This window comes from Loxodonta africana, chromosome 10 (genome assembly GCF_030014295.1).
Source record: "Loxodonta africana isolate mLoxAfr1 chromosome 10, mLoxAfr1.hap2, whole genome shotgun sequence".
Taxonomy (NCBI): Eukaryota; Metazoa; Chordata; class Mammalia; order Proboscidea; family Elephantidae; genus Loxodonta; species Loxodonta africana.
Window position 1 is genome coordinate 58,881,358 of NC_087351.1, and position 23,579 is coordinate 58,904,936.

The 23,579-nt window shown below is 36.6% G+C and overlaps 1 protein-coding gene across 1 annotated transcript in view; it reads right to left on the minus strand.

The window, feature by feature from the left end:
- Positions 1–23,579, minus strand: part of MDGA2 (MAM domain containing glycosylphosphatidylinositol anchor 2) — a 536,185-nt gene that overhangs the window by 287,391 nt on the left and 225,215 nt on the right. The window contains exon 5 of the mRNA XM_003408516.3: positions 22,997–23,266. Within this exon, the coding sequence (XP_003408564.2) occupies positions 22,997–23,266 (270 nt within the window). The remainder of the gene's footprint in view (positions 1–22,996; positions 23,267–23,579) is intronic.

Below are 23,579 nucleotides of genomic sequence, written 5' to 3' on the forward strand. Positions count from 1 at the left end.
AGGTACACAGAAATGCCAGGGGCAAAGGATAGCCAATACAATAGCAAAAAAGAACAAAGCTGGAATACTTAAATTACAAGATTTCAAGGCTTAAAATAATGCTACAGTAATTAAGACACAGTAGTATAGGAATAGGTAAAGAGCAATAGAAAAAAGAGAGTCCACAAAACAGACCCACAGGTACAGTGGGAAGGAATGGTCATTTCCTTAAGGGGTGCTGAGTTAGTTAAGTCAGCGAATTGAACAACAAAATACCTTTATTCATACCTCAAGCCATATGCAAAAATCAATTTTAAATGAATTGTAGATCAAATGTTGGAGGCAAAACAATAACATTTTTAGCAGAAAGCGGGAGTAAATTTTCATTACCTGGGGTAAGGAAAGAGTTCGGAAATGTGACAAAGAAAGCACTAACGCTCAGATATTTCTGATAGGTTAGATTGCAACGCAAGGAAGATTTTTTGTTCATTGTAAGACATTAAGGTTATGAAAAGACAAGTCATATAAGAAGGACAGAATATTTTTCAATAAATATGTTCAATAAATGACTCATATGAAAATATATAAGGTACTACAAATAAAGAAGAAAAAAATACAACCCAAAAGAAAAAAAAAATTGTCAGACTTGAACAAGCCATTGTCAAAAAAGATAAGAAAGTGCAACTTAAAACCACAGTATTTGCAATTTAAAACCACTTGGATATCATGACACTAACTGAAGTGGATAAAACAAAATATACAGACAATACCAAGTGTCAGCAGCAAGGATGCAGAACAAATGGAATGCTCTCACTCACTGCTCGTAGAAGTATAAATAGGAAAACTGTTTGGTATTACATACTAACATTTCTTTATCCTACGAACCCTATTTCTATGCCCAACAAAAATGCATTCCTGTGACCACCAGAGGCTGGTACCAAAATACTCAGAGCATCATTATTCACATAATGATCTTATACTGGAAATAACTAAAATAACCACAAATAGTCAAATACATTAATTGTGTTTATGTATATAATGGAATATCATATTATGATGAAAATAAATAGATGCTTGATACATACAGTAACATGTATACACCTGACAAACATAATATATGGACACATTGCATTATATGATTCTATATATATAAAGTTTAAAATAGAAAAACTGATCTGAGAGGTTCAAAGTCAGAACAGGTATTACCTTTCAGTGGGTAGTGAAAAGGGAGCGAGAGGGAGGTTTCTGCAGTGCTCACAATTTGCGACTTCTTGACTTAGGTGCTACTGGCACAGATAAATTCATTTTGTGAAAATTCATTAAGCTATGTATTTATAATTTATCCAATTTCTGTTATAACAAAACACCTTACACTTTATTAAGACGATAGTTCTTTAACATACTCAGATTGTATAGTCAGCAGGCAACATGGCGCTCTATGGCAATAATGTGCTGAAACCAATAAGAAAAGCGCAGGGACACTGAGTCCAGATTTCGTATACCGTGAGAGGAAAGAAGTACTGTGCCGAAGCCTTTCTATCCACGTGAACATCATTTATTTGTCTAAACACTCACACTAAATAAACCTCCAAACTAATAGCCAAACTGCAATCTGTTACATGACTCTCCTTTTTGAGCTGTTCTATCAGAAGAAATCAACAGTGCATGTGAAATGTGCTACACTGGAAAAAAAAAAAAAAATCCTTCCAAATAAACTTTTGTAAAGAAAATTACCATTTAACTCATATTGTAAAGACCAGCCATCATATGACATTTATTCCATTTTAGGACACACAACTACACACACGCACACACGAACATGTGCACTCAAGATAATCAGGGGAACGTTTAGGAAGGGGATTGATAAGAGAAACATGAATGTGCCTTTTTTCACTTTCCATTTTCTTTATTCCATGCATTGGACAACCTGACAATATATCTTCCAGTGCTACTGGAAATATAAGACTTTCCGGGAATTGGGAGGGACTGAATTATGTGAGAAGAGCTGTATTTATTCGACACCATAGCTACAATGAGCTCGATAAATAAAGTGTGTGAGGGGCAAAACTTAGAGGCCTGATTTCAAGACTAGGTAGTACATCAAGGACTTTTATCAAATGTAACCAATGGAGTACACAATAAAAAAAAAAAATACTACAGAGGAAAAGCTCTTAAACATTGATTACATGGACCACTGCCTATTCAATAGGGAGATGACTGTAACCCAGGAGACCAGAGCTCATAACCATGGGCCACAGAAAAGAGCCATTGCTCCAAGTTCCCAGTAACACATTCCATGGGGGGTGAGATGAGTCCCTTACTCTGAAAAGGCCACTGGGTTCCTAAACTCTAAGATGTGTGTCAAGCATGGTTACAATCTGACATCAATATTATAGCAAAATGTAGTGTTTTGGGGGCTAATTTTTGTTTTGTTTTGTTTTGTTTTGTTTTGTTTTGTTGTGTGTGTGTGTATAATTTCACACATCTTTTAAATGGGCTGTAAAAAAAGACCTTACACAGCCCAAGTTTCTCAACGGTGGTGATACTGATATTTTGTACCAGATAATTCTTTGTTGGGAGGACTGTCCAGTGCATTATAAGATACTTTCTCAGCATCCCTGGCCTCTACCCACTAGATGCCAGTTACACTTCCCAAGTTATGACAATAAGGAGCGACTCAGTACATTGCAAAATACCCCTGAAGGAAAAAAAAAAATTGCCTCTGATTAAGAACCACTGACCTAGGTAGCCAAATAAAATACTAACTCTTTTTTAGATCTTTTTTTTTTTTTTTTTTTTTAAAAAAAAATAAAAAAACAATGAGTTGGATGTGAATTGTGTATCTGTTTTAGGACATTGCAACATAACTGGTAAGGATATGGTGCAGGGTCAGGGCACAAGTCATAGGAAGAAGCATGGAAAGATTTCTTAATATTTGTGTGACTAAAATAAAACAAACTTATATAATTGACAAAGAAAAATAAGAGTAACTGAGTTTTGGTAGGTTTTAAAAATATTTCCCCTACTTTAGGATTTTGGAAATTAATTTTTTTGATAATTTCTGGGCTTTCTCTGGCTAAGTTTCTTCTTACCAGTCACTAATGCTGGGTTGATTTCAACAGATAAATTTGGAGTAAGAGGGATTTGAATTACTGGGTGGATGATCTCCATACCCACACAATTTTCAGATAAGTATATTTGTTGAGCCAATAAGGTAAAAAAAAAAAAAAAAGAAAGAAAGGATTATTTGAAAGCTAAAATTAAGAAATCATCTTATGGAATCTAGAAGGGAAATAGTTTAAGAGTCAGATTTGATTGAGTCTATTTAGAAATTTCCTGAAGCATTTAGAATGAGCACTGGTGTTGGTAGAATACTGGACCAAGTTCAAAGGGAAAAGAGATAAACAAACATAGCAAACAGAAAATTTGGCAGATTGACTAATTCAATTAAAACTGTATGTAAATCTCGCAGAATTCAAGATACCAAAAATTAATTTTTAAGCTTTATTTTCAAATCATAGACTAAAATATGTATATTACTTGGCTTCTGAAAAAATCCATTGTAAAAGAAAGTTAAACATAGGTTTTTCTTTAGAGGACAACTGACAGTTTTTAATATTTCATAAATAAAAAAATGGAGTCAGTTTAAAAAGCTAATTAATGTCACTACTCTGGGCAGCAAATAAAAGAGACACGCAATTTACTGAATATGTAAAAATTCTCATTTTCCAAAAACCCAGTTTGAATCCATCTTCCTCTGCAGTTTTCCTTTGTCTCCCCACCCAGAATTAATTGTATCTTCATCTGAATTTCCAGTAGCACATTGCCTGCACTTCTGTCGTGAAGTCAGTTTATTCTTCCTTATGCTGTATAGAAAGAGTTGCCCTGATGTGGTTCTCCCAATACATGTATGAACTCCTTAGGCTTGGGGACTTCACTTATTCCTCTTCTGTCCCTTATAGCAACTGGTGCAGGATCTAGCCTGGAGCAGAAATTCTCTAAATATCTACTGAAAGCATCGCTTGTGTGTATCTTCCTGGTTTGATATTCTTAGGTAAATAACTAATGCATAAAATTTAAGAACAGGATTTTATTTTAAAATTCAGTGTTCTGTAATAATAACATGTTAATATGCATAAATTTGCAAAGCCATGTATCCTTATGCGCTTGTTGGGCATGTCTGTAAATAACAACAAAATGAAGTGTGAATAAGTACAGAAACATTTAAAAATGGATATGGGCGGAGGCAAGTTTTGTTATTATAGATCATAGATGGTTAGAGTAAACTTATTTTAGAGTTTATATACTGCAAGTTGTTAGCTGTATAGAGAAGTTTCAATCTACTAGAGCTAATTTAAGGCAAAACCAGAACCACATCACAGATATCTATTCCTATACCTTACTGTCCATATTTTTAACTGGTGAATCAAGGAAAGAAGTACCTGCCACAAAAATAGAGTAAAATTCTTGAATTAAAACATTTTCAAATTAGTATCCATTGTTTTGGTACCATTTTACAGCTATAGAGTATCTTAAGTAAAACCACAGAATGTCTTCAAAGAAGCTGGTTTTTTTTTTTTTTTTTAAGTGTTAACTTGAATAAGATGCTTTTTTCCTGGATATTAATCAGTGTTGATTTTTAGAGTACTACTTTCTATTGGCACATGTCCTTTTGGCTAGAGTAAATATTCCCACAAGAGACTCCATCTGCAAAGCAGGGCAACGTGTTTTACTAAAATAGACACGTAACTAAACTGTACACCATTACATAAAAACCAAGTATAAGATTATGCAATGTCTAGACAAAACATATTTTACTTTAAATGGCACTTTATAATTCTTCATATGTTATTTCAATGAACAAAGATAAGTAAGATTTATCTTCTTTATACAAGAAAACTGAGCTATCTCAATTCAGATGAGAATTACTAAATTTGACAATTTTCAGATTGTGTATAGCCCATTCTTACACTGCATGTTTTAATTGTATAGATATTAATTTTCTTTTTTTTAAGATAATAACATCACTTTGGAGCTACAAAACATAATAAAATTCTCTCTGGTGGTTTTTGGGGATGTAATTACTACAGAATATTAAATTAGGAAATAGCAACAGAGCATTTAATCTACATGAATAATTGGGACACCTGCACACGACAGACAGTTCTGCCTTTGGGGAATGTTAAAGGATTGGTTTACTACAATTTCAGCTATTATCATTATAGTTGTTGTTTTTTTTTAATGAAAGGTTATGGAACAAGTCTGTGGATGACTGCAAATTCAATGTGATGAATTTAAACTCTTGAGGAGGACTGCACTGACCCTGAGATTGGAAATTCATAAGTCATAATCATTCAGAAATGCATCATGTGTTAAATTTATAAATTCTTTCTGAAATATTGCCAATGTATTCTGATTAACTTTATGGTCAGTAGCTTGAAGATATATACTTTTCAACAAAAATATATTTACAACTAAAAAAAAAACACAACTACTGGTGACTTATTTTGTTCTTTGTGTCTATTGCATGTTTTCAGTACATAGATGTTTTGTTTCTGTGTTTTTAGTAATTGTGTTGGTGTTTTCCAGTTATTAGAAATTCTTTTAATTGTGTGTGCAGTAATTCGCAGGACAGCCAGTGAATGTCAGAGAATCATGCTGAGCCATTCAGGATGCAATTTAGTCAGAAAAACATAAACTATAAACATTATGTGAAACTTGAACATAGAGGAATGTATGCCCATAATTGTTAGGTGAGAAGGTGCTAATTAACAAAAAGGCAGAATTCCAGCAAATGAAAAGAGTTTGTATATCTAGGAAGGAAACAGTATAATTATTAAAAAGATATGATGGCTCTGTATAATCAGGGATTTTTTTTTTTTTTCTGTAAGTATAAATTCAAACCCATTGCCGTAAGTATATATTCAAACCCAGAAAGAATCCTTAGTAAGTTCTGGCAATGCAAGGATAACCAATTGCCACGGAGTCATTTTCGACCCATAGTGACCCTATACGACAGAGTAGAACTGCCCCACAGGGATTCCAAGGAGCAGCTGGTGGATTGGAACTGCCGACCTTTTGGTTGGCAGCCAAATGCTTAACCACTGTACCACCAGGGCCCAAATGCAAGGGTAGAGGAAATAAAAAAAGGCTTGGCCAGTACAATTTTTGTAAATTTGTGTTTTTAAAAATCTAACTACAATCCTGGAACCATACTTCGTGATTTTTGAACTCCAGCTCTGGTGTTTAAATAAGGTTTGCCTTTGTGAAGTTACTTAACTGTCCCCTCTTCAGTTTACTTTTTTTTTTTTTGATGTTCAATATCCAATGCCTTTATTTTTTAATTTTTTAATTTTTATTAAGCTTCAAGTGAACATTTACCATTCCAATCAGTCTGTCACATGTAGGTTTACATACATCTTACTCCCTTCTCCCACTTGCTCTCCCCCTATTGAGTCAACCCTTACAGTCTCTCGTTTCGTGCCAATTTTGCCCTCTTCCCTCTCTATCTTCCCATCCCCCCTCCAGTCAAGAGTTGCCAACACACTCTCCCGTGTCCACCTGATTTAATTAGCTCACTCTTCATCAGCATCTCTCTCCCCCTCACTGACCAGTCCTTTTCATGCCTGATGATTTGTCTTCGGGGATGGTTGCTGTCCTGTGCCATCAGAAGTTCTGGGGAGCGTTGTCTCTGGGATTCCTCTAGTCGCAATCATACCATTAGGTATGGTCTTTTAGTGAGAATTTGGGGTCTGTATCCCATTGGTTTCCTGCTCCTCAGGAGTTGTCTGTTGTGCTCCCTGACAGGACAGACATCGATTGTGGCCGGGCACCAACTAGTTCTGCTGGTCTCAGGATAATGTAGGTCTCTGGTTCATGTGGCCCTTTCTGTCTCTTGGGTTCTTAGTTGTCGTGTGACCTTGGTGTTCTTCCTTTGCCTTTGCTCCAGGTGGGTTGAGACCAATTAATGTATTTTAGATGGCTGCTTGTTGGCATTTAGGACCCCAGGTGCCACAATTCAAAGTGGGATGCAGAGTGTTTTCATAATAGGATTGTTTTGCCCATTAACTTAGAAGTCCCCTCAAACCAAGTTCCCCAGACCCCAGCCCCTGCTTCGCTGACCTTTGGAGCTTTCATTTTATCCCGGAAACCTCTTTACTTTTAATCCAGTCCAATTAGGCTGACCTTCCTTGTTTTGAGTGTTGTCTTTCCCTTCACCCAAAGCAGTTCTTATCTACAGATTGATCAATAAAAAGCCCTCTCCCTCCCTCCCTCCCTCCCCCCTTTGTAACCACATAAGTATGTGTTCTTCTCCGATTTTTCTATTTCTCAAGATCTTATAATAGTGGTCTTATACAATATTTGTCCTTTTGCAACTGACTCATTTCGCTCAGCATAATGCCTTCCAGATTCCTCCATGTTATGAAATGTTTCAGAGATTCGTCACTGTTCTTTATCGATGCGTAGTATTCCATTGTGTGAATATACCAAAATTTATTTACCCATTCGTCCGTTGATGGACATCTTGGTTGCTTCCAGCTTTTTGCTATTGTAAACAGAGCTGCAATAAACATGGGTGTGCATATATCTGTTTGTGTGAAGGCTCTTGTATCTTTAGGGTATATTCCGAGGAGTGGGATTTCTGGGTTGTATGGTAGTTCTATTTCTAACTGTTTAAGATAACGCCAGATGGATTTCCAAAGTGGTTGTACCATTTTACAATCCCACCAGCAGTGTATGAGAGTTCCAATCTCTCCGCAGCCTCTCCAACATTTGTTATTTTGTGTTTTTTGAATTAATGCCAGTCTATTTGGTGTGAGATGGAATCTCATCATAGTTTTAATTTGCATTTCTCTAACGGCTAATGATCGAGAGCATTTTCTCATGTATCTGTTAGCTGCCTGTATATCTTCCTTAGTGAAATGTGTGTTCATATACTTTGCCCACTTCTTGATTGGGTTGTTTGTCTTTTTGTGGTTGAGTTTTGACAGAGTCATGAAGATTTTAGAGATCAGGCGCTGGTCTGAGATGTCATAGCTGAATATTCTTTCCCAGTCTGTAGGTGGTCTTTTTACTCTTTTGGTGAAGTCTTTAGATGAGCATAGGTGTTTGATTTTTAGGAGCTCCCAGTTATCTGGTTTCTCTTCATCATTTTTGGTAATGTTTTGTATTCTGTTTATGCCCTGTATTAGGGCTCCTAGGGTAGATCCTATTTTTTCCTCCATGATTTTTATCGTTTTAGTCTTTATGTTTAGGTCTTTGATCCACTTGGAGTTAGTTTTTGTGCATGGTGTGAGGTATGGGTCCTGTTTCATTCTTTTGCAAATGGATAACCAGGTATGCCAGCACCATTTGTTAAAAAGACTATTATTTCCCCAATTGACTGACACTGGTCCTTTGTCAAATATCAGCTGCTCATACGTGGATGGATTTATATCTGGATTCTCAATTCTGTTCCATTGGTCTATGTGTCTGTTGCTGTACCAGTACCAGGCTGTTTTGACTACTGTAGCTATATAATAGGTTCTGAAATCAGGTAGGGTGAGGCCTCCCACTTTCTTCTTCTTTTTCAGTAATGTTTTGCTTATCCCGGGGTTCTTTCCTTTCCATATGAAATTAGTGATTTGTTTCTCTATCCCCTTAAAGTATGACATTGGTATTTGGATTGGAAGTGTGTTATATGTATAAATGGCTTTTGGTAGAATAGACATTTTTACTATGTTAAGTCTTCCTATCCATGAGCAGGGTATGTTTTTCCACTTAAGTATGTCCTTTTGAATTTCTTGTAGCAGAGTTTTATAGTTTTCTTTGTATAGGTCTTTTACATCCTTGGTAAGATTTATTCCTAAGTATTTTATCTTCTTGGGGGCTACTGTAAATGGTATTGATTTGGTTATTTCCTCTTCGGTGTTCTTTTTGTTGATGTAGAGGAATCCAAGTGATTTTTGTATGTTTATTTTATATCCTGAGACTCTTCCAAACTCTTCTATTAGTTTCAGTAGTTTTCTGGAGGATTCCTTAGGGTTTTCCATGTATACGATCATGTCATCTGCAAATAGTGATAGCTTTACTTCCTCCTTGCCAATCTGGATACCCTTTATTTCTTTGTCTAGCCTAATTGCCCTGGCTAGGACTTCAAGTACGATGTTGAATAAGAGGGGTGATAAAGGGCATCCTTGTCTGGTTCCCGTTCTCAAGGGAAATGCTTTCAGGTTCTCTCCATTTAGAGTGATATTGGCCGTTGGCTTTGCATATATGCCCTTTATTATGTTGAGGAATTTTCCTTCAATTCCTATTTTGGTTAGAGTTTTTATCATAAATGGGTGTTGAACTTTGTCAAATGCCTTTTCTGCATCTATTGATAAGATCATGTGGTTTTTATCTTTTGTTTTATTTATGTGATGGATTACATTAATGGTTTTTCTGATATTAAACCAGCCTTGCATACCTGGTATAAATCCCACTTGATCAGGGTGTATTATTTTTTTGATGTGTTGTTGGATTCTATTGGCTAGAATTTTGTTGAGGATTTTTGCATCTATGTTCATGAGGGATATAGGTCTAAAATTTTCTTTTTTTGTAATGTCTTTACCTGGTTTTGGTATCAGGGAGATGGTAGCTTCATAGAATGAGTTGGGTAGTATTCCGTCTTTTTCTATGCTTTGAAATACCTTCAATAGTAATGGTGTTAAGTCTTCTCTGAAGGTTTGGTAGAACTCTGCAGTGAAGCCATCTGGGCCAGGACTTTTTTTTGTTGGAAGTTTTTTGATTACCGTTTCAATCTCTTTTTTTGTTATGGGTCTATTTAGTTGTTCTACTTCTGAATGTGTTAGTTTAGGTAGGTAGTATTGTTCCAAGAATTTATCCATTTCTTCTAGTTTTTCAAATTTGTTAGAGTACAATTTTATGTAGTAATCTGCTATGATTCTTTTGATTTCATTTGATTCTGTTGTGATGTGGTCCTTCTCGTTTCTTATTCGGGTTATTTGTTTCCTTTCCTGTTTTTCTTTAGTCAGTCTAGCCAGTGGTTTATCAATTTTGTTAATTTTTCTCAAAGAACCAGCTTTTGGCTTTGTTAATTCTTTCAATTGTTTTTCTGTTCTCTAATTCATTTAGTTCAGCTCTAATTTTTATTATTTGTTTTCTTCTGGTGGCTGATGGGTTCTTTTGTTGCTCACTTTCTATTTGTTCAAGTTGTCGGGACAGTTCTATGATTTTGGCTCTTTCTTCTTTTTGTATGTGTGCATTTATCGATATAAATTGGCCTCTGAGCACTGCTTTTGCTGTGTCCCAGAGGTTTTGATAGGAAGTATTTTCATTCTCGTTGCTTTCTAAGAATTTCCTTATTCCCTCCTTGATGTCTTCTATAACCCAGTCTTTTTTCAGGAGGGTATTGTTCATTTTCCAAGTATTTGATTTCTTTTCCCTAGTTTTTCTGTTATTGATTTCTAGCTTCATTGCCTTGTGGTCTGAGAAGATGCTTTGTAATATTTCGATGTTTTGGATTCTGGTAAGATTTGTTTTATGACCTAATATGTGGTCTATTCTAGAGAATGTTCCATGTGCGCTGGAAAAAAAAGTATATTTTGCAGCAGTTGGGTGGAGAGTTCTGTATAAGTCAATGAGGTCAAGTTGGTTGATTGTTGTAAGTAGGTCTTCCGTGTCTCTATTGAGCTTCTTACTGGATGTCCTGTCCTTCTCCGAAAGTGGTGTGTTGAAGTCTCCTACTATAATTGTGGAGGTATCTATCTCACTTTTCAATTCTGTTAAAATTTGATTTATTTATCTTGCAGCCCTGTCATTAGGTGTGTAAATATTTAATATGGTTATGTCTTCCTGATCAATTGTCCCTTTTATCATTATATAGTGTCCTTCTTTATCCTTTGTGGCGGATTTAAGTCTAAAGTCTATTTTGTCAGAAATTAATATTGCTACTCCTCTTCTTTTTTGCTTATCGTTTGCTTGATATATTTTTTTCCCATCCTTTGAGTTTTAGTTTGTTTGTGTCTCTAAGTCTAAGGTGTGTCTCTTGTAGGCAGCGTATAGATGGATAGTGTTTTTTTTATCCAGTCCGTGACTCTCTGTCTCTTTATTGGTGCATTTAGTCCATTTACATTCAGCATAATTATAGATAAGTAAATTTTTAGTGCTGTCATTTTGATGCCTTTTCATGTGTGTTGTTGGCCATTTCATTTTTCCACATGCTTTTTTGTGCTGAGGCGTTTTTCTTAGTAGCTTGTGAGATCCTCATTTTCATAATGTTTAACTTTGTGTTTATTGAGTTGTTACGTTTTTCTTGGCTTTTATCCTGAGTTATGGAATTGATATTCCTTTTTGTGGTTACCTTTTTATTTACCCCTATTTTTCTAAGTAAAAACCTAACTTGTATCCTTCTATATCGTCTTGTATCACTCTCCATCTGGCAGTTCAATGCCTCCTATATTTAGTCCCTCTTTTTGATTATTGTGATCGTTTATCTATTGATTTCCATGATTTCCTGTTGTGTGTATTATTTTGTTTATTTATTTATTTTTTAGAATTAGCCTTAATTTGTTTGTTTTTGCGCTTTCCCTATTTGAGTTGCGTTGATATCAGGACGTTCTGTTTTGTGACCTTGTATTGTGCTGGTACCTTATATTATTGGTCATCCGGCCAAACAATCTCCTTTAGCATTTCTTGCAGTCTTGGTTTAGTTTTTGCAAATTCTCTAAACTTGTGTTTATCTGTAAATATCTTAATTTCTCCTTCATATTTCAGAGAGAGTTTTGCTGGATATATGATCCTTGGCTGGCAATTTTTCTCGTTCAGTGCTCTGTATATGTCGTCCCATTCCCTTCTTGCCTGCATGGTTTCTGCTGAGTAGTCTGAACTTATTCTTATTGATTCTCCCTTGAAGGAAACCTTTCTTTTCTCCCTGGCTGCTTTTAAAAGTTTCTGTTTGTCTTTGGTTTTGGCAAGTTTGATGATAATATGTTGGTGTTTTTCTTTTTGGATCAATCTTAAATGAGCATCTTGGATAGATATCCTTTCGTCTTTCATGATGTCAGGGAAGTTTTGTGTCAGGAGTTCTTCAACTATTTTCTCTGTGTTTTCTGTCCCCCCTCCCTGTTCTGGGACTCCAATCACTCGCAAGTTATCCTTCTTGATAGAGTCCCACGTGATTCTTAGGGTTTCTTCATTTTTTTTTAATTCTTTTATCTGATTTTTTTTTCAGCTATGTTGGTGTTGTTTCCCTGGTCCTCCAGATGTCCCAGTCTACATTCTAATTGCTCGAGTCTGCTCCTTTGACTTTCTATTGTGTTGTCAAATTCTGTAATTTTATTGTTAATCTTTTGGATTTCTACATGCTGTCTCTCTATGGATTCTTACAACTTGTTAATTTTTCCACTATGTTCTTGAATAATCTTTTTGAGTTCTTCAACAGTTTTATCAGTGTGTTCCTTGGCTTTTTCTGCATTTATCCTAATTTCATTTGTGATATCTTTAAGCATTCTGTAAATTAGTTTTTTATATTCTGTATCTGATAATTCCAGGGTTGTATCTTCATTTGGGAAAGATTTTGATTCTTTTGTTTGGGGGGTTGGAGAAGCTGTCATGGTCTGTTTCTTTATGTGGTTTTATATGGACTGCTGTCTCCGAGCCATCACTGGGAAACTAGATTTTCCAAGTAGTCGGCTGGTACGCTGGCTCCTGGTTCTGAAAACGGTCGCTGTCTGCCAGTATTTGTTCGTTTTCCGTCTCTAAGTCTGTGCTTGTTGTTCAGAGTTCGTAGATTGTTAGGTATGTGATCGATTCCCTTGTTTTTCCGAGTCTTTGTTGCAAGAGGGATCTGCGGTAGCGTCCACCTAGTCCGCCATCTTGGCCCCACTCCTCCTACTTTTCTTTTAAATGGCACTAAAAATATTTTCTACCTTATAAAGTTGTTGGATAATTAAAGAGATGCATATGATGTACATAGTAGCCTGGTGCATAGTAAATGCTCAATAAATGTGAGTTATTACTCCATACTCTAAGGTGTAAAGGTTTTTTTTTTAATTATAGAATTATAAGCTTTTTATGTAACAAGCCTAAAGATGATCATTCTGAAATTTTAGCAGTGCTAATATTTGATATACTTAACTAACTTGAGAACAAGTATGTTCTATATTAAAATTGAGATTAAAAAAAAAAAAAACAGTCTTTTCATGTGCATCAACTAGAGTTAGGTGAATCAACACTTCAGAACAGAATGTTATAATATTCTTGAAGGTTATAGGATATTTCTCTGTAGCTAGTAAAGTGTAAATCCATGCCCCACTGAATACATATTGATTTCTTTCATAAAGGTTAACTCCATTTCAATATCTACTTTTTTTTTTTTTAACTCTCAATAGTAGGCAGGAATGTGAGCTCATAGCCAACAAAAAGTAAGCTTAAATAATTCTAAAATTAAATGAGGAATATGTTTACACTGTGATATGTAGAGGCCATACGTTTGAGATGAGGCTGATGACATTAAAGAGAAAAAGGGGAGAAATTAGATGTATAAATGAGCATTGAGGCAGACATGGGGGTTTATGAAGCACACTGTACACTGTGGTGGCTTTAAAACGTGTTGGCAAAATATTTGACACTCATCAATCAAGAGGTGGAAATATGCCTCCTACCCCCAAATCAGGGCTAGCCTCTGCCACTGCCTTGATGAATAAAATGCAGGAGTAACACTGAATGAACTTCAGAGACTAGTTTAGAATAGTCCGTGCAGCTTCTGTTGTTTTCTCTTGGGATGCTTACTCTGGGAGACTTGTAGAAGTCTGGCTGCCTTGAGGTGAGATCATGTGAAAAGATGTCAGAGAGAGAGAGCAAGAAAGAGAAAGAGACCAACCTGAGGTACTCCAGATGTTCCATCACAGCTGTTTGAGTCTTTCAAGCCTGCTGGGGATCTTGTTAAAATATAGATTCTAATGCTGTGTATCTGGGGTGGAAAGGCAAATTCTCAGCAGTGGGTCAACCTGGAATGAACCGGTTCAAAGCCCTATTCTACTCTGACACACATGAGGTGGCCATGAGTTGGAATTCACTTAATGGCAACTGGTTTTATTAAGATAGGATATGCAAGGAAAGTCTTTCCCAAGAGACGGTATTTAAAAAAAAATAGCATTCTAAGAAGAAGGAAACAGTGTATAAGTCCTGAGTTGTAGAGAAGAGCAGAAGAATAATGTGTCTAAAGCAGAGTGAGTAACGAGAAGAGTGGTGTAAAATGAGCATCAGGACATAAAGTCAAACTCCTAAGCCAGGGGAGAAATTTGATCAGGAGAATTAAATGATTTTAATCATTCTGGCGTTTGCAGGGATGTGCAGAGGTGGCTAGTGATCGACAAAAATCCATTTCTTCTTATTCCTAAGTGCATACATTTTCCAGCCTGCTAGTCATTTAGTGTGACCATGTGCCTGATTTCTAACTAACAGAATATGATTGGAAATGATCCCTATCTGGCCCATAAAAATCTCCCACTTCCAGCTGACAGGGTGGAGGATACCTCAGGCCAACATAAGTAGCCACAGACTGAAGATGGCAGAGGCATTATCAGCCTAGGTCCCTGCATGAGTGCATGAGGCAGATACCACACTCACACACATAATACCAACACCAGTGTTATCAACTAGAAAATATTTCAGGCTATTTCATGAATACGATCTAAAGTTTTTTTTTTTTTTTTTGAGTAATTGCATTTATGGGTCTATTTGTTAATAGAGCCTAGTCTACCTTATCTAACCCAATGATAAAAGTATAAAAGAGGGGCTGGAGTGGAAAGAAGATAAATAAAGAGGCTATTTAATCAGTTAGGAGAGTTACAATGGTGGCTTAGACAAGGGTGATAACAGGAAAGTGGCAACATATGGTCAAATTCAGAGTCTAGTTTGAATATAGAGCCATGAGTACTTGCTGATAGATCTCTTTTAAGAGTGTCAGCTAGAAATTTGAAAATTTTCCTAATCTGCTGATATTAATTTTTATATCTCATGAAAGTGGGTGATAGAATAGACTTTTTTGACTCAACATAAAATCTGCAAAATTTCAGTGAATGAAAAACAGAATTCTCTCATTTACAGACTTTGCGAAGGAAGTGAAAGAAACACCATTCAATGGGTCTTGAACTTTACAGCCAATCAAGCATATAAAAAGAGGTGAGAGACAAAATTTGATAAGGATATCTTTGGAGAAATTTTGTGAGATGGAGTCTCTTCTAAGCCCAAGATGGAAGGAAGATCTGTCTCTTTCATCTTGAGCCTATTGAGGGGCTTTCCACGGGACCAATCAGAGCTCTGAAATGTTTTCATTAGGTAGTGCTGGGCTCATGTTTGCGGAAGCTAAAATCTGTGTGGCAATCAGATAGAGGTCCCAGCCTTGGGATTTGTGTGCTCACACAGAATTTATTGTGAGTTACACAGGAAAAGAGAGATCGTCTTGGGCTTTTTTCAGTAGGCTACGTCGAGGAAAGAACCTCAGCAAAAAGGGGCTGGAAGTACAGCACAGAATGCTCTGGGGAGGAGACTGGAACTGTAGCCATGTAGAAGAGAGATGTATCTCTACGGATCAAAAGGGAAGTCTCCAGTGATGGGACTCTCCCAAGAATAAATGAATGGGTGTTAGGGATTAAACTGTGTCCCCCCAAAAGCTGAAATCCTAACTTGTGAATGTGGCCCTGGTTGGGAATAAAAACCAAAAAACCAAACCCACTGCTGTTGAGTCGATTCCAACTCATAGTGACCCTATAGGACAGAGTAGAACTGCCCCATAGAGTTTCAAAGGAGCACCTGGCGGATTTGAACTGCCAACCTCTTGGTTAACAGCTGTAGCACTTAACTGCTATGCCACCAGGGTTTTCTGTTTGGGACTAGGGGCTTTCTTTTGGTATGTTATTTGGTATTAAGGTGTTACTATATTTTGGTTGGGTCATAAACCTAATCATTGCTGAGAGGTATCCTATAAAAGAGCAGCATAGACACAGAGACACACGCAAGGGAGAGACAGACAGCAAGGAATGGCAAGGAATAGCAAAGAACTCCTGGAGCTTCGACAAGGAAAAGGAGCTCTGATGGTGCAGCGGTTAAAGAGTTCTGCTGCTAATTGAAAAGTTGGTGGATGAAACCCCCTAGCTGCTCCATGGAAGAAAGATGTAGCTATCAGCTTCTGTAAAGATTTACAGCCTTGGAAACCCTATGGAACAGTTCTACTCTGTGTTGGAATTGACTTGACGGAACTAAAGTTTTTTTTAATTGAGAAATTACATGTATGGGTTTGTTTATTAATGCAGCCTAGTCTACCTTATCTAATGCAATGATAAAAGTATAAAAGAGGGGCTGGAGTAGAAAGAAGATACATAAAGAGGCTATTTAATCAACTAAAGCCCCGTTGCCGTCAAGTCAATTCCGACTCACAGCAACCCTATGGGAAAGAGTACAACTGCCCCATACAGTTTCCAAGGAGCGCCTGGTAGATTTGAACTCCCAACCTTTTGGTTAGCAGCCATAGCTCTTAACCACTGCACTACCAGGGTTTCCATTTAATCATTTAGGAGAGTTATATTGGTGGCTTAGACAAGGGCGATAACAGTGAAAGTGGCAACATATGGTCAAATTCAGAGTCTAGTTTGAATATAGAGCCATGAGTACTTGCTGATAGATCGCTTTTAAGAGTGTCAGCTAGAAATTTGAAAATTTTCCTAATCTGCTGATATTAATTTCTATATCTCATGAAACTGGGTGATAGAATAGACTTTTCTAACTCATTTTTGACTGAGTATAAAGGCCACGAAATTTCACAGGGACAAGGATGGACCCTCTCCTAGAGCCAATGCCCTGATTTGGACTTCCAGCCTCCAAAACCATGAGACAATAAATTTCTGTTCTTTAAAGCTACCCACGTGTGGTATTTGTGTTACACCAGCACTAAGTAACTAAGGTAATGTGCCACATAGGGAAAAAAATGCTTTAGACAGAGAATGCCACCTCACCCCACCCCAATCTGGGGCAGTCAGAACCTGGCTATCAGGTATGGAGGGATGGCAAGGATGCAGGTAGCGAATAGACAGAGGAGGAGGAAGAAGCCAATCATAACTCACCAGCCTTTCCTACAAGCTAGTGAATGGAGAAATGGTTGCATTAAATCAGGTTTGGAGTTTTATTACTATTTTGGATCATACATCCAAAACATCATCCGAAATGTGTGTTTGTGATTTGATTGTCCTCTGGGAATCTCTATTTCTAGTCCTGAGGGCTGCCTGAATTTTCTTCCGGAAATAGAGAAGATTAATCCACTGAATAAAATTTTAAAGGCTACAGTATACTACAATCAAGTTGTATTTTGACTATGTCATGCACCATGGTTTTCAATGCTGATTTAATTCACTACAGAAGAGAAATGTGGACACTTAAAAACACAGTAAATCACAACAGAGAACTCATGGTGGGTAACACGTCATCTAACAGGATTTTAGAAAGCCCTGAACTCCGGGCACCCCAGAAGTAACTAAAAACAAAACCAAACCCATTGCCGTTGAGTTGATTCTGACTCATAGTGACCCTACAGGACAGAGTAAAACTGCCCCGCAGGGTTTCCAAGGAGCATCTGGTTGATTCAAACTGCTGAGCTTTTGGTTAGCAGCCATAGCTCTGAACCACTACGCCACCAGTGTTTCCCAAAAGTGACTCAGACATCAATACACTTTTCTAGACAAATGAAATAGGCAGCTGCTTCAGTCCTGATTTGGGAGAAAGGTGGCCCAATCACTGAAATTTCTTAGAGGATTGTAAGAGGAGACATTGTTACTGTATTTATAAATGTTCTACCAAAAATATTAAATTACATGAGATTTCTGTTCTACTCAAGTTCTATAGAGTATTATTTACATTATTTATCTTAAGTGTTTTCTATTAAAAAAATAATCAAAGGAAGACTTTAGAGATGTCTCTAGAGTTTTATTCCTATTGAAACCCTATGCTCTTGTTCCGTGCATGGATTCTCTCAAATGGCAATGGAAATGCACAGAATATGCTTGTGTTTGCTCAGAAAACCTCGTCTATGGTTCCTGATTTAATTAAATAAAAGAATTAAAAAAAAAAAAAAAAACACTGAGCCGATTGCAACTCATAGTGACTCTGTAGGACAGAGTAGAACTACCCCATATGGTTTCCAAGGCTGTGAATCTTTACAGAAGCAGACTGCCACATCTTTCTCCCACAGAGCAGCTGGTGGGTTCAAACCACCTACCTTTTGGTTAGCAGCCCAGTGCTTTAACCAATGTGCCACTAGGACTCCTTAAAAAAAAGAATTGGGGGAAATAAACCTAGAGCTCTATTTCCACTGTATCCATGATACAGTTAATCTAAGACACTGTGGAAGTCTACAAATCCACAAGGCTTGAAAATAATTTCTTTGATAAAATAAAAAGAAAACCATTTTTCCTTAACTGAATTTCTTGGCCTCTGTGAACAGAAATAAGATGCCTCACATTATTGCAGTAGTTTTTCTCCCCACAGTTTAATCTAGGACCTGTTAAACAAGGTACTTTCTATACTCAGTAAGCTTATATACAAACTCAATTTTATGAATTATGTGAATGCCACTGCAGAGAAGTTGCAGTGTGATATAGCTATGCAAATGTACGCTTCAGATAAATTAAAGGCACAGAAAGAAATGGCAGACTGTAAAAATAAATTTTAAGGATGTTATTTATTTTAGGTCACTTGTATCAAAGTTGGAAACCCTGGTGGCATAGTGGTTAAGTGCTAGGGCTGCTAACCAAAAGGTCAGCAGTGTGAATCCACCAGGCACTCCTTGGAAACCTTATGGAGCAGTTCTACTCTGTCCTGTATGGTCACTATGAGTCGGAATCGACTCAATGGCAATAGGTTTAGTTTTCTTTTTTGTATCAAAGTTGGAAACTATCCTTTGAAAGTACAGATGAAAATTGCTGATGGGGCGGGGGAGGAGTAAATCATTCTTTGAGTGTATATTTGAGGGAATGAGTTAGTCTTAGGGAGCTGTGGTTGTGCAGTGGTTAAGAGCTTGGCTGTTAAAAGAAAGGTCGGCAGTTCAAACCTACCAGCTGATCTATGGGAGAATGATGTGGCTGTCTCTTTCCATAAAGATTACAGTCTTGGAAGCTATGGGGCAGTTCTACTCTGTCCTGCAGCGTCACAATGCATCAGAATCGATTTGAAGTCAACGGCTTTGGCTTTTGATTTTGTGAGTTAGTCTTTTACAGAGGGAGGACCTTATATGCTGGACATTTTGCCACTTGTACCTGGGTTCAACATAATCACTGACGATTATATGATTCAAACTGGATTCAACATTTTTTTTTTCTTTAGAGAGTTCCCATCCTTGACAAAATAATGGAATAAAAGATTCTGCGTTATATCCATGACTTTTAAGAATAGGTGTTGTGATCCTGTAACTAATCTCACGATCATTGTAGCAAGATCTGTTAGCACTATTTTATGGCTACATGGCAAACCAAGTATTTAAGAAAAGCAAACAAAGAACAAACAGAAATAATAACACAAACCTAAACTTTGGTGACTTTGTGTAGCTTTTGCTTTTTTTAAATTTAGGGGTGGAGGGAAAACAGAATCTGGTTACTCACTGATGCTGTTATTCTTGTTAGGTGCCATCAAGTGGGTTCTGACTCATAGCGACCCTATGGACAACAAAACAAAACACTGCCCGATCCTGCACCATCCTCACAATCATTGCTATGTTTGAGCCCAATTTTGCAGCCACTGTGTCAATCCATCCAGTTGAGGGTCATCTTCTTTTTTGCTGATCCTCTCCTCACAATACAAAGCTTAAAAGTTGAATTTCACTACTACTTAAAGTAGGAAAATTGGACACTTCCATTTGTGACCTCTGTCATTTTATTTATTTCCACATATTATTCCTTTGTTATTTCCATCGTGCTTACAGAATTGTAAATTTCTTTGAGCATAGGGATTTAAACACTGCCCTTTGAAGCTAATCCTCACACATCTCTTAAATTCATTGAGTCCTCAGCAATTGTAGTTGCCCAGTAACAGTCTGTTAAATAATTGAAATAAATATTAGATTTTATTGATTCTAAAATCCTGTATCATTTTCTCACAGTTTTACATTTCTGAAATTAGAATGCATCTTATAGCCAATGGCCTCTTACAGTTATTATCAGCTAGGCAGTAGTGGTGACCTGGCTTGGAAGAAAATCACGGAGACAATCTTTCTGTATAATTCTGAATTAGAAATGTACTTAATGACACAGAGAACATGATTGCATATAAAAACATAGGCATCGAAAACTCTGAGATGACAAGTGACTTGGAAAATGTGCTCTGAGTGTGAAGAAGTTTTAAGAATACTTTAACCAATTTATTTCACTTTTATTTTCCTTTTTAATGTATGTTCATGGGTTACGCATGATTTAAAAGAAAACCTAAGTATAAATTAATGAGTTATTTTCATAAGTATGAAACAACAATCATAAAACCTAGTGCTATACACCTACTCCTCTCTCACTATCTTGTTATGACATTTTACTTTTGTGACAACAGTAAAAAAAACTTACTACCCAACTATTTTGTGCATTAATGATGCACATCTGGTAGTAACCCTTTCATGACCAGTGAGGCATACAGAAAAGACCTACATTTTCTGCCTCTCAGGTCCAGAGAGACATATGTATATTTTGTGATCTGATGTGGTCATCCACCATTTTCACGTAATGCCTATTTTCACAAAACAACTTGGTTTTTGGAACCTAACCACATCGATAAGCAAGGAGTGAGCGTAATTTAATTGGCAGCATGTTTTATTATCTAAAGATAAATAAAATAGTGGTGCATCATGCAATTGAAAAATGTGTATAGTTTACAATCTTGTGGCAGACAGTGCACTATTTATAATGTTTTGATTTACATTACAATATCTTGGAATATTTTTAATAGAGTGCATTTTTGCAATTTTTTGGTCATGTAGCATATTTCTGATAGTTTGAATGATAATAGTAAATCTGTCTTTAAAAGAGTCAGAGAGCTCCTTAGAAGAGAGGATGGCAAGATGTTGTCTTACCTACTTTGGAGATGTTATCAGGAGGGACCAGTCCCTGGAGAAGGACATCATGCTTGGTAAAGTACAGGTAAGCAAAAGAGAGGAAGAGCCTCAATGAGATGGATTGACACAGTGGCTGCAACAACGGGCTCAAACACAGCAATGACTGTGAGGATGGCGCAGGACCAGGTAGTGTTTTGTTCCATTATACATAGGGTTACTGTGAATTGAAGCTGACTTAACAATACCTATCATGGCCACTAAGGAAGCAGTGGTGGCACAATGGTTAAGTGCTCAGCTGCTAATCAATTGGGTGGCAGTTTGAACCTACCAGCCACTCCACAGGAGAAAGATGTGGCAGTCTGCTTCTGTAAAGATTTACAGCCTACCTACAGGCAAGGGTGGATTATCCAATAAGCAATATAAGCACAGGCTTACCTGAGCATACTTGCTAATCTGTAGTGAACAGTTTCACAGGATCAATTTCACATGGGTTTCACCACACCTTTTGAAACTGTTCACTACAGATTAGTAAGTATGGTATGCACAAGTAAGCCCATGCTTGTTGACCTTGCTTATTGAGTAATCCGTCCCTGTCAAGGATTGTAAATTTGAAAACAGGCTTTGATTCTGTGGGAAGGTGTTATGGAGTTGGGATAGAGAGAGATGCCAGCCGAAGCTAGAAGCAGAATCACTGATGTGAAAAATGTGAAATTGTTCACTACAGATTAGTAAGTAAGCACAAGTAAGCTCGTCCTCACCTTGCTTATTGGGTAATCTGCCCGTGCCTATCAGACAGTTCTGCTTTGTCCTATAGAGTCACTATGAGTTGGAATTGACTTGACAGCAATGAGTTTGGTTTTGGATGGTCACTAAAACCACTACGGTCACAAAGTCACAAATGTTTATCCTGATATACTCAATTATGTTTTGTTTCTACCATGATCCTCTATCATGAGAGATTTTCATTTGTGTACTAGAAGCAGCCTCTTGGGCATACATAAAGGTCTATTCACCCCAACCCAGGATTACATCAGGTGAAGTGAGACATGAAGAAGCATATACTTTTCTTGCACAACATAGTCTGAAATGGGGGATAGTGTCTCTTCTATATGTACACAAGCTTGTTGTTGCCACACTAGAACTCACTGCTACTGTTGACTTAGTGACACACATGCTGTGTCAATTCCTCAAATAAGCTCTGTCCCTTTCTATCTCTGCTTTTCCATGACTTTTTCCAATCTCAGTCTGTCAAAACTCTGCCCAGCCTATAAGACCTAGTACAAATGTCATAATATATCCCCTAATAACCTCAGCAAGAAGTAATTATAACTTCTTTTTCTTCACTTCCTTAGTTTGTGCTTAAACTTACCAAATACCACATTATATGGTTATTAATTGGTATTTTTTATTTTCACTATCTGAAAGTAGAATCCTTGAGGACAAGGTACTGTTTCACAAATCTCTTTATAACTCCATAATTTAAAGCCCTGGTTATAACAAAAAATTAACAAATGGAGTTTCAATAAATGTTTGCTAAATACCAAATTAATAAATGTATTAAATTCCTAAAATAATATGTAATTTATATAACAATACTTTATGTTCTATGCTCCGTTTGCATTTTAGTCATTTTTGTTTACTGAGAACATATTATAAAATCTATTCAATGGGATCACTAGAAATGTAATTTGAAAGCTGTTTAATGCAATTATAAAGCATTGTTAATAATATTTGATTTTTAACTTTCATTTACGATAAGACATCATTCCATCATTTATAAACAATTTTCTATCATTTTATATATATATATGTATTATGTGAGGAAATATCTATTATCAAACATATATATATACACATATATATATATATATTCTTCTTTTTTTTTTTTTTTGATAGCCTGGCTTACCTGGAAATCTGTTTTAAGATATGAGGTATGGTAAGCAAACTTACCTCTCACTATGATGTTGGTGGACTTTTTTGCAGGGTTTCCCACATTGTTATTGGCGATGCAGCTATAAGTACCAGCATCATCTGAGGTGATGGCAGGTATGGTCAAAGTTCCTCCTTTCAAAACAGTCTTTTCAGGCAGAGTCCCAAACGACCTGACCCAGGTGAGAGAGGGTGCGGGCTCTCCTCCTGTTGTAACACATACTAACGTTATGGCCTCTCCAGGATTTACAACTATAGGATCATCCACCAAGAGTTTAATTGACGGAGATGCTAAAAGACATAAACAAAAGAATACACATCCATTAGATATGCTCTGACTAGATTTCAGCGGCATGCTTTATATCCCTTCATTCAAACAACTAAAACAAAACATTGTTCCCTTTTGCCAAAATCACACCGTATGACTCAAATTTAAAGCGGATTTATGGTTATACGTTTTAATTAAATGGCATAAACATATAAAACTGCATTAAGAACTTATCTATGGAGAGGAAATTAAAATTTATGTTTCCCTGGATTGTTATTTCAAAATTAGAATGACAAGAGAGACTAAAGTTTGAAAACAAAAGATCCATTTATATTT